The sequence below is a fragment of the Drosophila arizonae genome, chromosome 2 (assembly GCF_054131065.1).
Source record: "Drosophila arizonae isolate 15081-1271.41 chromosome 2, UAZ_ARI_1.0, whole genome shotgun sequence".
Taxonomy (NCBI): Eukaryota; Metazoa; Arthropoda; class Insecta; order Diptera; family Drosophilidae; genus Drosophila; species Drosophila arizonae.
The window spans coordinates 11737591-11754816 of NC_142922.1; the positions used below are offsets into that span (position 1 = coordinate 11737591).

General features: G+C 37.1%; 1 protein-coding gene across 20 annotated transcripts in view; it reads right to left on the reverse strand.

Moving 5' to 3' along the window:
- The window catches only part of heph (polypyrimidine tract-binding protein 1 heph), a 186691-nt gene that overhangs the window by 150016 nt on the left and 19449 nt on the right, over positions 1 to 17226 (reverse strand). For 10 of the 20 annotated variants that reach the window (XM_089462131.1, XM_089462130.1, XM_089462129.1 and 7 more), the window contains 2 exons: positions 12430 to 12482; positions 5733 to 5762 (listed from right to left, as the gene is read on the reverse strand). The exons of 6 other annotated variants lie outside the window; for them this stretch is intronic. In XM_089462131.1, the coding sequence (XP_089318257.1) occupies positions 5733 to 5762; positions 12430 to 12474 (75 nt within the window). In that variant the 5' untranslated portion in view covers positions 12475 to 12482. Of the gene's footprint in view, positions 1 to 5732; positions 5763 to 12429; positions 12483 to 17226 lie in introns of those variants that run through there. 4 more of the 20 variants (XM_089462135.1, XM_089462134.1, XM_089462138.1 and 1 more) reach the window with 1 other exon arrangement.

Sequence of the window (17226 nt, forward strand, 5' to 3'; positions counted from 1 at the left end):
GCACAGTAAAAAAATATTACTAAACTTATTTTGCTCAGTTTGAAAACTAATCTAAATTGCATTTATTTAATGAAATTTATCGAGGAACTTTGTTTATAGAATAAATCATAGAAATCGTTCTTACAAATTCATATAATTTATATATTTACTAACATTTGTTAATGTTTCCATAAACAAACAGTAAACATGCATATCTAAGCTTTGACTGTCGGCATATCTAACAGTTTATTGTTCTTTAAAAAAAACATGATTAAACTTGTTACAAAACTACAATTTTTAGAAATGCAAAAACTATATATAACTTTGCATATCGTTTTAACTTTTTTTTTATGATTAGCTCGCTAAGCGCAGACGGAAAATAAAATCCACGAAAACAATCTAAAACTTTTAAATCCGATTTACGACGCCCAACGCCATTGCCAATGGCGACAAAACTTCATAATTAAGCAGACAGATAGACAAGGAGAGAGTCAGAGTGAGAGAGAGAAATATAAACTCACTTCACTACAAACACATTTACACGCAATCGGCACTATTAACCTGCACAGTTAACCTGGACAATGCAGCGCTAAATGAAAAGCTGCAACAAGGCAGCAGAGCAACTGACAGGCGAGCCAACATGCTAGTGACAGGGAAATGCGAGCTTCACACAGTGTTGGATAACGCATGTTGGCTGGCTCAGACAGGCAAACACACACGCACACACACACACGAGCACACACGGTGAGCCAGGCTGTCAGGTAGCAAAATTTCTGACTGCACTGACTAGCTGTCTATATGCAACGAGCACTTGTCTAGTTTTAATTAATTAAATTTCACACTCATAAAATGAGGAACAATGTGCGCCCCGAGCAAAAGTTGTGCTCCAACTTTAACTGCATTTGTCTAATTACAGACTATGCAACACTCCACAACAAAACGCACACGCTTGGCAACCGCTCGAAATGCAATCCGCCGGAAATTGGCTCATATGGAAGTGCAACCGCAACAACAACAACAACAACAGCAACAGCTGCAACAGCGATCAGTCGGACTTTCGCATAATTGAAAGCGTCACATTGTGATCCGCTCGTGGGCGGCTTCATAACAAATGATTCATTCCAATGTGTGCCAGTTGGACAATGGCCGCCAACGAAACCTAGGCACACTGCACTTTATGATCGGGTATATTCCAACTCATATACATACTTATAAATATATGTATATGTAGATATATGCTTGTATTGCCAGCGGGAGCTTTTCGAATTGACATGCGTATCCTAAAGCTACCTTTTTGTTTTATTATCAAAAGGTTTTAAGTTTTTCTTTGATTGTTTTCATTTGTTGATATTCATTATTGACTTCACGTTTTTTTTTTTGTTTTGTGTCATCCGCCACATAGAATAAAATTGTTTAGGTCTCGTTGTCAATACTATTATTTATTTTTTTATTTATTTATTTTATTTATTTATTTATTTATTTTTTTTTCCTCTTTCTGCTAACTCTGCAAACACTCACACAACACACTCCCACACACGCACTCGCGTTGTGTTAATGATCTGCTCTGCTGTGCCGCATAATAAATGACGAGAAACGTCGAGCCGAATCACAAGCCTGCTCCGGGCTTTATAGCAATTGAGAAATCATTCACGCTTCTTACTAATCGCCTTATAGTTGAAGTGCTTAAAAGCAAAAGTCAATCGCTATCAAAGTAAGTAGTGATTAGATTTAATCAATTAGCAATTAGCAGGTAATATAAATCACAAATTTAATTTACAATTGTGCCTGATTTAAAAAAAAAAATTTTTTTAAATAAAATATAAAATTATTATTTATTAGCATTAACAATTTTCAAATAATCATTTAATTTTTTCTGTGAAATCTCAGTTCATGTTTTTTCCAAATAATTTACTTAATTTTGTAATCTGTTTTAATTGATAAAAATGAAAACTTATTTTTTAAATTAAAATACCGGGTTTTTTTTAGCATGTTAATGGAAAATACTATTTTCAAAATAGCTTAATTCACTTTTCCCATTATATCTGAAATATTTCACTTCATATAAAAACTAAAAATAGTTCTCGAAAAGAAATGTTTCCCTAACTAAATTGCGACCATCAAAATAAATTCAGCTAACATATTTCTCCTCCCACTACTACTCTCGTCGGTCTTTTCGTATACACTCGAAACATTTAAATCACAAACGAAGCAAAAGATCTTAGCTGCATAAAAATAACAGATAATAAAACAGCACACGAAGAAGAAAGAAAGAAAAAATAAACTAACATCATTCGCTCAAGCTTTAAGGAATATCAAATTTGGATTTCATTCGCTGCAGCAATTTCCATTCTCATGCATAAATATTTAGTTAGTGTTTGCGTTTGTCGTCCCCCATTGCTTGACGCCGTCTCATCTGATCCGATTTTTGCGCTATGGAGGATGAGACTACGTTTGCCTCCTCCGCCGGGTGCCGCAGATGGCGGTGTCTCATCGCCTGGCCAGCCGTATTGCTGGTTGTCTGTCTGTCTGGCTGGCTGGCTGGTTGTCTGTCTGTCTTCTGGTGAGTGGGTCGTTCGTTTTTTTTTTTTTTTTTTTTTTTTTTTGCCTGCCTGGGCCGCCGCGTCGGTTGTTTTGTTTATTTACCCAAGTCTTTCGCAAAAGTCTTTCTGGCAACCGTCGCGTTTCGTTTTTCTTTTTTTTTTTCCACAGTCTGTTTATCGTGTGCAAATTGCTGAAGAATCGTAAAACTTAAATACACATATGTCTATGACGATCGAGTTGCGCAGACGACGATCGGATAAGTTGTGTGTGCGATCAAAGCAAAAGCTTGCAATTAGCACAATGGTAAAGTCACAGCCAATTAAGAAATAATTCGCTAGAGTTTCAAAAATTGCATAACAATGTAAATGCCTCATTAGCAGCTTGGCTGATAACACGCCCTCCTCCCCCTGCTAGTTGCTGTGCTGGTGGGTGATGCTACAGCACAAGCATCTGGCAGCTATCCAGCTAAAAAAAAAGAAAACCGCATTGCTCAAATGTAAAGCCAAAATGAACAGAAAAACAAACTGAAACAGAAACATGCCACAAAACTCTTCCAAGCAGCAGCAGCAGTAGCCAGTAAAGCAAAGCAACCTGTTGCCTCGCCTTCAGTGTTCTATCCTATGCCACAAAAGTGGCCAGACAGGTCGTCACTTACAGGCCCGACATTATCATCATGCTCATCAGGAGTAACATCATTCTCACTGAGACGGCTCCAACGATATATGAGCGAGGAAAATGCTACACATTTTGGCTGGCAAATCACGCAAATGAAATGCACAAAATGTGCGCCATTTATATCATGCAGATACAGACACAGACAACCATACACACACACACACACACACATTCACACACAACCACACACAGGCATGTTTCATAGCCAGTTCCCGTGCCGGTGACGTGTGCCACAAGCTACCCAGCAAATGGGAGGCAAAAATATGAGCCAACAGGCCACAGCCAGGCAGGCGGGTGAGCGGGCAAAACTGGCCGCAAAAGACATAGCATGCAATGCACAAGTTGCTGGCAGGCGACTGAGTCAGGTGCAGCCGTTTTCATTCCTGCCAGCTACCCTCCTCCCCCACAACACTTCTCCGCCACCCAACACCACAGCAAACCGTATTCCGGCCTCACTACGCCTCCCGCCACACTCAATTGCGCACTAATTTAGCGCAGCTAGCACTTAATAATTTCTTTTCATAATTGAGTAAAGAAAAAATCTTGTGACGGGATAGCGCGCCGCAGCCCAGCCGAGGTGTGATAGAGATGCCAAGAGATGACACTGGGCAATAGCATCTTAAGTAGCCAACAAATATATACGTAATGGGCAGCAGGTGACGAGGGTTTGACAAGCAATTCGAATGCCAAATGCAATTCTAAATACAAGTTTTATAGCAATTGTCGATTGTTTGTGCTATTGTCAAATGTTTATAATGGACAATAATATAAATAAAATATATATATTTTTTTCGATTTTTATTTATTTTTTTTTTTTTTATATAAATAAAATAAAAACGAAATTGTAATCCTTTTTTTTACTGAAGTAGGAATAAAGTATTTATTTTTTTAGACTTTTAATTTGTCTGGTATGAATAAAATATATATACAATTTTTTAAATTCTTAATACAATTTTAATTAAAAGTGTCGCAAGTTAATAAAATATCATTTTTGAAATATTTTTTTTCTTTTTACATTAAAAATTATGGTAAATCATTTGAGCATATTTTTATTTATTTATTTAGCCTAATAAACAAAAAATGCCTGATGAATGTTTTATAGTATCAATAGTTGTATATCATTTTTTATGTGATGTTTTTATAACTTTATATTTTATTATGGTACACAAAATTATACATATTGCTACTTAGAATTTATTTGGAATTTTCTAAAGAGTCGCATAAAAATATAAAATATAACTTTATATACATCTGAGTAGAACGGAAATAAAAAATTGTAAAATTTCGGGACTTGTTTATTTAACCTATAAGACTGTAAGCTCAACAACTCTTTGTTGACCTGAGGCGTTCTTGCTTGAGATAAACAAGAAATGCTTAAAGCATTATAGCATCAATAATTTTACGATTGCACCGCGCCAAATGCACTGCAATAATAAATTACCCACACTTGAAAAGCCTTGCGTGGATTGACTTGAAAATGCATTCAGAGAGGCCACAGAAAGATTTATGTATAAGTAGAGAGTAGAGAGTAGAAAGCAGAGCAGAGTAGAGAGCATAGAGTAGAGAGCATAGAGTAGAGTGGGCGGCCGCCTAGAGAGAGCTGACTGAACTGAACAGAGCAGAGCAGAGCAATGTCTGCAATTGTAGGATCTGACACGTCTGATTTAAGTCAGCATGAAATGCTTTGAAGTCCGCACGCGTTAAAAAGCCAAGGTGCACAAATTAGTCGCGTCTACTTGGCAGTAATTGCCACAAGTGCCACTTGAGTAGTGGTGGACACACACACACACACATATATATCGAAATATATATACATATCTATCTATAGGCAATAATGAGATATACATAGTCAATTCAATGGCCACTTTACTCATAGAAAAGGAGATGGCAAATTTGCTGGCTATCAATTTCCAATTGTTGGTCCATTGATGACATTTTGAGTAAAGGACGAAAAACCGATAACTTAATTGGCTTAGTGGTTGCCCAGCAACAGTCTACGACACATATGTTCCATACAAACGCACACGCAAACACGCACACACACACATTCATACACGCATTCATACAGAGGTGGTGGCACAAACAAAAGGCAGCCCAAACCACAAATTACGAAAACCTAATACGTTGGCCGATTAATCAACTGTCTAAATAGCTGTTTTGGAGATTGGGGCTAACTGGGCTGCTCTGGGTTCTTTAACTAATTTATAAGATTTTTATCTGGCCCTATGCCTATGCGCAATGGTTAGAGAGCTTCGTTGGACATTGCCATTGACCCACTCAACGGGCGTGATAATTGCACTATAAAAATGCGCAACTGGGAAAATAAATTAACAGCCTTTTTGCTTATATTCCCAATTAGTGGCCCTCTCGCTCTGTTATGCGAATCAAATAAATCTTAATTAATATGAAAATCGATTACCAAGACATTAATTATTTAAAAGCAGCAGTCAAATAAACACCACCCAACAGCCATTCAGTGGCTAAATAAATAAATAGATACTATGTAGTAGCTGGTATTATGCGGTGGTTCGACTTACGTTTTCCTTCTCGTCGTAGTGCAAACTTACCTGAAAGAAAAATCAAGAGAAAATATATCAATTAATAACATGAATATACGAGCATCAAATTAAAAGAGCTGTGTGTGGGTGAGTGTATGTGCGTCTGTGTTTGTATGTTAGTGTGCCAACCATATATAATTTATGCGCATTGCATAGAATTCAAATTAAAAATATATTAAAAGAACGAAACCATAAATCACAGCAACAATATTTAAATCAATTTTCAACATCATGAGAGCAATGTTTTGTTAATTTATTAGTGTTAAAGGGCAAACAATAAAGCAAAAGAGAAGGCATACATAAAATCGTTTAAGTTTTTTAATAAAAACTGTGAGAATACCCTATAAAATACATTAAAAGACTTGATTTTATGAAATAAAAAAATTAAATAAAAATAATATTAATACAAATTAAATATTAAATAGTCTCATTTTTTTTAAATATTTTAAATAGATATTTATAAAACTTTTAGCTTAAAATACCCAACAATAGGCATCTCAAAACGTGGTATTGCATTTTTATTTGTATAAACAGCTCTTTGAACTCATTTATCTCTCTTTACAGAATATCTACTTTTTTTTTTTTTTTTTGCATGAAGCAAGCAGGCACTCAACCAGCTAACCACAACCACCCACTCGTGTACAACAATGATAAAATGCTAAGGAGACGTCAAGTGGCCATTGTGCGTTACGCTTTTGTCCTGCAGGAAGAAGTCTCATAAGTCATTTCTTCAAGTCAAATAATTCATAATCGATTTGCAGCAGGCAGCAGTAATATGGCATAGCACGACACAGCTACCTATCAGGGGCTGGATGGAGGTTTGCGTTGGGCAAACAAAACGCGCATAAACGAGCGCTCGCCGCGGGACAAGTTCGTTAGGCCAGGCCAGGCGAGGCAAAGCCAGGCCAGGAAAAGTTGCTCCAACATTTACCTATGAAAATCAAAGTGCGCCCTGGGAAACACCTGGGCGCAGGATGACTGACTACAAGACAAACAAAATACGCTCGTTGAATTTCTATTAAGCCAACTAACTCAAAAGTAATTGCTAGCTAGCAGCATAGCTGAGTGGCAAGTAGCAATTGCACGCAGCCCCTACCTCACTCTCTCTCAGTGTCGCCCTCTCTCTCTCTCTCTCTTCCTCTCTCTCTCTCTCACTCTTTATTCACTCCCCAGGCAGTGTTTGGTCTCCAGCTGCTGGTCATCAATATGTGCGCGTTAATGGATGCCTAAATAAATGATAACTGCAAATTACGATTCCTGCCAAGGAGCAGAGGTTAGTAGAGTAGCCGCACGTACTGCTGCTAAATACATTTCGCTCAGCTGCAGTTGAGTCCAAATATTTTCACGTGTTCCCAATGCCTCACCAAAGTTGAGTCAAGTTACAAAGTGCTTAGTTTTCCTTTATACATACATACATACATACATACATACATACATACATACATACATACATATATATAACATATTTTTTGTTTTGCAACTAGGTTTTTGGGGATTTTACAGTTTTCTCTTCTCTTTGGTTTAACAAAGTCAGAAGCTTCGAGAGTTAGTGCTCTGCGGTTTGGTATGTGTGTCGGAAGCGGATCATTAATTTTTAATTTTTACATTTTGTTGTACACTTAAGCGAATTTCCTGCGCATACAGCATATTTTACCACGGCCATGGGTAATCAAATGAAAAATGCAACAGTGTTTTAGTTCTCGTTGATACTTTGGCTCAGTGGAGTGAGCGACGAAACAGAAACAAGTTTAAATACTTTGAGTTAATAAGTGCCTGGGAGATTTTCATAATGTTTAGCGCTAACTAAATTATGTGCGAATATGTTTTAAGTATATATAATGAATAGTTGAAAATCTGCCTCCCTCGCAGGATCTATATCTCTTATCTATAATCGCATCTGTCAGCTCATGAATCCGTTTTCATGAATTTACAACTGCAATTCGCAACATTATGTTCAATATTTGTTAATTATGGCATCGAAATGCAATAAAAGCGCTACAAAAAGCAACTATGAGGTATCGAAGTGAGTTGCCATTAGTTCCGGTTGAACTGAAATGCAAGCACAGGTCGCCCAGGTCGTTTAGGTCGTTGCCAGCTGGCGATGGAAAGGCGGTGCTGGTGAAGGGCAGCTCTTTAACAAGGTTAACACAACGCTAAGCAGCTGTCCCTGGCGGGAGCCCAAGCCGGAGCTAAAGCTGGAGCAGGAGCCGGAGCAGGAGCCGGAGCCATGTTCACGTCGCAACCTCAGTGCACTTGAGGCGCAATCGTTCAGCGTGCTGCCAGCAGCCAGCTAGCAGCGTTGCATACAAATTGCTCTTGCACACATACACACACACATGCACACATACACACAGGCATGAGAGTGCACACTAAGAACTGTTAAAAGCCAGGTAAATGTGCCCTGGCATGTAGGTATGTCTTTAATGTGGTTCGCTACACACACCTACAGACAGACACGCACACATACATACACATACACCAGCACACACACACACACCTACATATATGCAATACCTATATAGAAATATTTATAGAGACTCTGTGGCACGTGAGCTTTGGAAATGCGAAATGGACATTGCTTAATACCATATTCTGTGGCATGTGGATGCAGGCTGATTTTATGCAACACCAGGCATCATAATAGCTCATTATGCTTGGGCAAACTTTACCGTTCGTACATATACCCCCGCAAAATTCATTAGCTAAAAGGCAGCACACCAAAATTGAAGAGCATCACATTTGGCTGCTGAGAATGTTATCTTCGCTTTACACAAATCGATACGCTAATTGATTGCCGCAATTGCCGCAATTGATTTAGTCTAGCCCCGTCTAATTGATAGCCACAACGTGCCAAGCACACATCTATCTATATATACAATTTTTCATTGCGTCTATTTTAAATAGCGATATATATATAAATAAATATATATTAAATCGCGCGACGCCCACAGGTGAGCCGCAACATTAACAACTATCGCTCTACGCGATTTAATAGATCACATCGAGCGCATCAATAATCAGCGTAAATTAATTAAGTGTTTTACACTTTATCTATATAAACACACATATATATATATATATATATATATATATTTACACTAATATGCATATATGCATACACACATACAGATATATGTATGTATATGTGTTTGTCTACAACTTATACGCATAGATGCTCGCAATTTAGCATGACGTCGCTCTTAAGTTTCACAGGCCATATTTTATGATATACCTACTAAATATACATACGTATATACAATTGTATGTAATGCTCTTGCATTGGGTATTATAAGTTGGTCAACACGTTTGTAACACATTATAGGCTTGTCAATGTTCTCTTTAGAAACAAAACAAAATAAATAACACTATGTATAATATATATATTAAATCAAGGCAATTAATCTTTCAAATACTATGTTGCTTTAACTAAATTTAGTTTTTCTTTCAACTAGTTGGTCGGAGATTTGATTTATTTGCACTTTCATTAAATATTATATATATTATTAATTTATCTCCGAGGGAATAGACATTTTGCGACACACCAATGTTATTTCTTTTTTCACGTTTGTTTTGTTCCGTTTATTTTTATTGTTGAAAACTTTTACGTCGCGGTTTATTTTCGGGGCGCCCGAAAAAAAGTGCATAACTTGGCCACGCTCCAACGACCCACGCAAATATATGTACATATGTATATGAAAAAATGCCTCGCTGTGAGAATGTTATATTGTCTGTGCATAAAATATTAAAATCCCATTTTTTATGAGCGCCAAGTGGTCAAGTGTACAAATAAAATATACCGAATCTACAAATAACATTTATTTTGCTCTACTATATCAATAAAATAAACGAAGTGCCGCCGCTGCTTTGTCTGTGTGTGTGTTTTTTTTTTTTTTTTTTTTTTTTTTTTTTGAGTAAAAGAAAATAATGAAAGACAAGACAGACATAGAGATAGAAAGCGAGAAAGAGAGAGAGAGAGAGATGCGCTGTTCGTTCTGTCGGCTTTTAACAGTTCACAAATAGCGCACGGCGCCCTCTTATTAAATATGAAAACCAACACATATACATATACACATACACATATATATCCATTAGACATATATGCAATTTATATAGTTGTCGCATAAATCTTGGACGGGATTAAGCTATATCTGGGCGCTTTAATGTGGCAAATTATTGTGGGCCATTCACAAATCGCTGCTCGATATCAAACAGCAAGCGAAACAACGATATTTCTCTGCATTGTTTATATGCGTAAAATTCCTTGGCTATGTTTCCGGTTATTTTTAAAAATATAAATTAATTCACACGTATTTAATAGGAACACATAAAAAGCATCTTTTATTGGTAGAGCTCTAAGAGATATTGCATCAGTCGTGTTTAACACACATAAGAACAGATGGGGCAAGATTCAACAGTGTCATAGCATTTGTAGTCTTATCAATCGAATTGGTTATTTAATGCATTTGCTTTGTCAGCTAAGTAGCTAATTCGAGATGGTATTAAGTATTATATAAGGAAACAAGTGAAAACATTTTTATCACTTTGAAATGTATAGGCTTAATTGCTGAAAGTCTGTCAAACAATAATACATTATATATAAACATACATTAGTTTTTAGCAATTTAAAAAACGTAGACTGCTTCAAAGAGCTGATATTCCAATCATTGTACTCCATATTCAAAGTGAGGCGCTATGTTTACTCGACTCAACCCAATTCTAGATAGACTTTTATAATACTATTTTTAAAGTGGGACTCAACTCTATCCAGGATAGACTTTCATAATACATTTTACAAAGTAGAATAATGATATTGATGCGTATGTGTTTGCTAGGTAAATGCAAGAAAACAATGAAATAGTAAACTTTTTGTCTAGTGCATACAAGCCAAGTAATTATTGTACATTTGCATTACATTGAAAAAATATATGATTAACTCGTACAGCGGAGGGTGTAAAAAACTGTACTACAAATTTCAAATCTTTAGCTTTTGTGTATTAAAAGATAATAGCGCTTATATGGTAGAAAGGACAGATATAGCTAGATAAACTCAGCCCCTGCTGAGAAAGCCATGCCATCTTCTGCCTGTCCCATACGTTTTCACAAAACCTTTACTCCCTGACTTTCATAAACAAAACATACAAAAGTATATATACAAAATAAATAAAGGTTTTCCCTCAATTTAATCTGGATCGATTAGTGAAAGAGCATTTCACTGGCCTTGCATATTTAATGTCTAACAAACTCAATAACGATAATTAGTAAATCAACTGATTGCAATTCTGAATTAATATTTAGTCGAAAATTCAGTGTTAGATTCACCCCAACATTATTTATTTAGCAAAAATTTGTGTTTTAAATATCAACATGTACATGCGCATGAGTTCTAACCACATCCTTTCCCTCTCCATTTGGTCTGGTCCGGCACACACACATTTCGTCTATGTAACAATTCAATTAATAAAACATTAGCCATTTAGTTTACAAACACACACAACAACTAATAAAAGTTGCATTAGACATGAAGCCGGATCGTAAAAGTGGCAAGTGCACAAATGCCGCTGGCATTAAGTGGGCGCTGCTGACGGAAAGCTGCCACATTAATTTGTAAATTCTGGCCAAGTGGCGTCGTAAATATGAATTATATGCAAATGCAGAAGCTACGGCAAAGCCAAAGCCAAAGGCCGAGCACGCGTAGCATAAATTCATAATTTTTCATTAGCGCGCCCAGATAGACAAGGCGAGAGCCCATTAAAACGTCGCCAACTATTGACTTATGACCAACAAGAAACAGCGTCTTGTCGTGTCGGTTCCAACAAAGCCGCCTAATTAGCAGCTTTGCTATCCAGATACAACAACTAGAAGACACGAACAGGAAGAAACTTACATGAAACGATGAAATGAAATCGTAAATATTATTTTTAGCTTCAAGATGGCCAAATTGGCCATGGCTGAGTCGAAAAGCCACAGACAGTCAAAGCGAAAGATTGGTTCTAGCTGTTGCTCTTTTTGGCGGAAATGCACACAAACACAAATACACACACACACACACACACACACACACACAAAGTGTATCTAAGAGATACATTTAATGCCTGTTTTATGGCCGTGTTAGTTGCGTGGGCGGTTTAATGAACACGCGTCGTATTCGTAATGGACACAAATTGAAACTTTGCTCACTGTTCATTTGCAAACTAATAGAATACAATTGGCATTCATTTGATGTATCTTTAGTATGCTGCGAAATCGTAGCACACAAATATTTGCAATTCAATTGCTGCAGAAAATCAAATCAAACCAAATAAAATAAATTCAAACACACCGACGTATTCAAAGTGTCTATGAGAGATCATCAAATACTCGCAAAAGCCAAATGAATTGAGAAATATGCAGGATATTTGAGTAGCAGCAACAGCAACAAAAACATGTTGCTGCTGCACCAACGACTCGATACAGAATTTGACAACAAACTGAATTTCATGTATACTCTTCAAATGTTTAGCATTCCAAGTTTTCATTCCTTCTTTTTCTGAAATGTTTTCAAAGTGTTTTCTTTTTTTTTTTTCGTCTGCTGTTCAATTGAAGTTCAAATGGTTCACACATAGACTTCAAGAGGTTGCTCTTAAAAACTACTTAGCACTATACAAAATCAATAATTTATTTGAAAATTAACACTTACAGCTTGGTTCATGCTATGGAACTTTTTTGCACCAATAACGAACATAAACTTACCTAAAACGAGAAACAAAAAAAAAGGAGAGGAAAACGAAAAATGAAAAATATATTTTGTTGAACTTCACTTATGCATGGATTAACCGACTTATATAGCTATATATTTTTATATGTATATAAATTCTATTCTAATGCTGTAACTTTCCGTTGTTATAGCTGCTGCCATCCATGTGAGTTGAGCTGCTCTTGTTTATTTGCTCGTATTTATTTCTATTTGATTTTGTTTTGGATTTCTTTTTTTTTTTTTTTTTTCTTTTTTTTATTTGTCTGGACGTGAGAATAAACAAAAGTTTCCAATTGGAAATTTTTATGCAAGCAAAAGCAGCAGCAAAACAAGCGGAAATCAACAGTTTAACGAATAAGAGTAGTTAGTAAATAAATATTTGAGTAAAATACATGCGCTCATATAAATAATTGATTTAGATTTTATGCAAAACAAATCGAGAAAAGGAATACTAAAGCAACAAATAAATAAAACCTGTAAAATATAAAATATGTTTTAATTGCCAAACTCCAATCAGCAAATAAAAACTTGAACTGGTAGAAAAATTTAGAGTGCACCATGTTTAAATGTAATCAAGTGAAACGAATTTGTAAAAAAAAATTAGCTTATGCAGGCTTAAAAGAAACACAAATATTTCCATTATTTCTGCAACATGGAAAATCCGCCTAAAGGCATTCTCAACATCTGAATCACAAGTTAATTAAAAAAAACAAACAATGTATGCATTTTACTTTGCAATCAAAAAGCATTATAGCCTCTCGCTCTCTCGTACTGCCTCTCTCTCCCTCCCATTTGAAAATCTGCGAAAATCGTATCTGCATATGAACTAACTTTAACACAAATATACAATTCAAACATTGATAGCGTGCGTGTGTGTGTGTGTGCGTGGGTGTAAATTGCGTGTAGCGTGGCAAATAATCGTCCACTATGCAACACACTATCGTTGTTGTTGTTGCTGTTGTTGTTGTTGCTATGACGGTATCGTCGCTAATAAACCGCTTATCTAATTTGTTATAACTTTGTTGTTATTTACCTATTGTGGGCCGACAAACAAAAAGCCAAGCGCACACAAAAGCTTTAAAAAGCCCACTCACACGCCACAGCACACACACCCTCACACACACACAAGCACTCTCTCACTGTCCGCTGCGTTGGTTATCTAAAATCGTTATATGGCATGTTAAAAATCTGTGTAAATTATTATTGATTTTAACGGCAGCCACGTCCATTCGCGCCGCCTAATGAGCGAGGCACCCTTGACAGAAACAACAACAACAACAAAAACCAGAACACAAATTAAGTGCAGTTTATTAGTTGAAATTGATAACAATTTATGACACTGGCCGAACAGTGGCCCGCGTAGCAGCAGACCCTAGATAAAACCCAATTCAAATGCAGTAGAGAAACTTACTTAAGAATTTACCTAAAAAATTGAGTATTACACAAAATGGAGTTACTGAAATACTTTGATATATTAAAACTGAAATATCTACAAGTCTGTTTAGCCAGGTATTTGCTCCAGCCAATCAAAGAATCGTTCCACAGTGCACGGCACCGTGGACAACGGCACAGCACACAAAGAGCGCTCTCAACTGAACGTTGACTTCAACTTTTATGTATGTATGTACAGTAGTATGTCCAAAGTTAACATCAACTGATCAACTGATGTCATCATATCATATATATGCTTTGTCGCTGCTCACATGTGGCCGACCGGCAAAAGCAGTGTTAGTTCATTGTCTGCTTAAGAGCTAAGCACTTCAAGCAACAACAACAACAACAACAACAATAGGAAAATAAACAATAAACTGCGTACTTAACGGCCCTCGGGTATCTTAAATGCTAGAAAGTATTTATCTTGTACATGCTTAGCCAAATCTGTGCGTCTGTTTGGCACAAGTTTTGCATATTTGATGATTTTGCATAGCAATTACCACTGGCCCTAACAGACCGTTGACACTTGGCTGTCATAGTCCGATACTATCGGCAGATCACTGCGAATGGCCCACCCAAAATAGATTGTGTTAAACAATGCAAATGACACGCAGCCCATAAGCTGAGACGAGCTGCTAAACAAGCAGATACTTAGCCGCATATAATGGAGGTATAAATATATACATATATATTTACAATATAATATATGAGAAGGGCACACCACGATGAGCATTTGATGTGACTTTATGGCGGCTGCTGGCACCATGCCCAAATGAAGCGCTCTCGGTGGTGTCACTACTGCAAATGAAATCCAAGTTAAAAATATTCTCAAAAAAAAAAACGAAGAGGAACGCAGCAAATGAAATACCACTGGGCCAGAAATCTCAATTATTTGCAAAACATGTGTCGACTGTAGATGCGCTTCATGTTTGGCAATCCGTCAGATGCGCGTGCTGCTGCGGCTGCGGCTGCGGCTGCGGCTGCTGCTGCTGCTGCCTGATGTTGCTACAACAAAGTGGTTTCCATCTAAGCGACATGCGGCCATAAGTCATCAGCACAGAGCAAGCTAAAGAAACTTAAATTGAATTCTCTTAAGCAGAGCAAAGAAATGATACGCCAACTAAAAGTTGAAAGTACATTTGCCATTCGAGCTGTCAAAGGCGAGTGTGCGACAAATATTTTTATATAAATATTTTAGATTGAAATTCAATTGCGAATCAAAATAAATAAATGGCAGAGTGCCCAGAGGCAAAAGAGAACTTGTTAAAAACAAGTAAGCCGGCAAAAAGCATTAGTTAAATTGAATTCATACCAAATCAAATGCCAATCGTGCACAAACGCCTTGCAATCACTTTTGCCATGTGCAACAGCAACTAAGATTTAATCACAAAAATCTTGACACTTCAATTAATTTAAAATATGATTTATAAATGTGGGATTCGTAAAAATTGCAACACCCCTGGCAGATGAACCGCAGGGAATCGGAGTAAACGTTAGTTTTTGAACTAGATCAAGAGTCGTTCTTAGAAGAAGAAGAGTCGTTATGCAGTCGTCGACTAGGAGAGTCGTGAGGCAGCCGTCAAGCAGCTAAGACGTACAACAGAATCAAGTGTCGCTAAGTAAAAGTACCGAATAAGATAAAGAAGAACAGAAGTGAAATAGAGATCATAAGAAGTGAAAAGATCATGAACACGTACAATTAATTAAATAACCTAAGTGTAACTAAAATTAATCTCTATAATAAAATACAATATAATATAATATAATTTTGTAGACATTTGTTGTAAAACTCGTTAAAGTTTAAAGTTAAAAGGAAATCGTTAAATTGACTTTTAATTTACTCAATAAATGTAAAATCCTACAAATTGGGAGCTCAACCGGGATTGGTCCAAGTTACACTTTAAACAATTTAATTAATTAAATCACGAAAGACAAAGCTGCTGAAAAGTGAGAAATGAACAATTATTGCGAAGGTGCGAGCGAGACAAAAAGAGACGCTCAGTGACGATTGCAAATTCTGATGAAATTCACTTTTCTGGGAAAGCGACGCGCGCAAGCAGAAAGAGTAAAAGACAAAGACAAAAGTGCGAGCAGAGACATCGAAGAAGTCGGTGGATGAAAATTTTGCTGATACGCAGGCGGATGAGCTGGTGCGTAAAGAGACGAAGTTAATCGAGAACGTAAGCTAGGTAGCTATGCGTCACGGTTAATTTATCAAAGTTGCTAGTGAGATTCGTCGTGGGACGCAGTTGATCAAGAGCGCAAGTCAGGTGGCTGTGCGCTAAGATCAACACAGAAGGTGGAACTGAGATTCATCGTTGGAATCACAGGCAGACTATCAGGTGGATAGAAAAACTGGACGCAGTTGATCAAGAGCGCAAGTCAGGTGGCTGTGCGCTAAGATCAACACAGAAGGTGGAACTGAGATCCATCGTTGGAATCACAGGCGAACTATCAGGTGGATAGAAAAACTGGACGCAGTTGATCAAGAGCGCAAGTCAGGTGGCTGTGCGCTAAGACCAACACAGAAGGTGGAACTGAGATTCATCGTTGGAATCACAGGCGAACTATCAGGTGGATAGAAAAACTGGACGCAGTTGATCAAGAGCGCATGTCAGGTGTCTGTGCGCTAGACGAAGTGCGTCGAGGGAATCGTACACAGGGTCATAGAAGCTGGATGAGCTGTGATCGAGCAGTGAGAGAAGAAGAAGAATTGGTGCATAACGAACTTTTAAGTGGTTGCATGACAAAAAGTTTGTATGTATCAATAAATTGTGTAGCAGAAGTAGAAGCTCTAAGGCCATAGCAACGAGTAATTGTAAGCGAGAAAAGTTAGAAGCGTCACTTAACATAACAGAATCGATTATTATTCTAGCGTCACCTAACACAACATAATCGATTATATGCAAATTCACAGCTGATTGGGCTGCTGAACAATTTAAATAACGAAAAGCTAGAAGTCGAAATTTATAGTTTAAGTAAACTGATAAATAGCGGCAAAATGGAACGAAGCGAGATTTTAGGGCTTGTTGTTGGCCAATTGAGAAGTAAATTAGAAGAATTGCAATTGAGCACGGCTGGACGCAAAGTAGAATTGCAGAACAGGCTATTAGAACATTATGGTCTGGGAATAGAGGAAGAGGACTCAGATGATGAAGCAGTAAATATAGTTCCGTTGTCGCGTAATATTGAGCAAAGCAGATCGTGGTTTACACTTAAAGATGTCGAAGATAGTGTAAATAAGTTTGATGGCTCAAGCTCAATGGATGTAGAACAGTGGGTCTCTGAAGTCGAAGAATGTGCAGT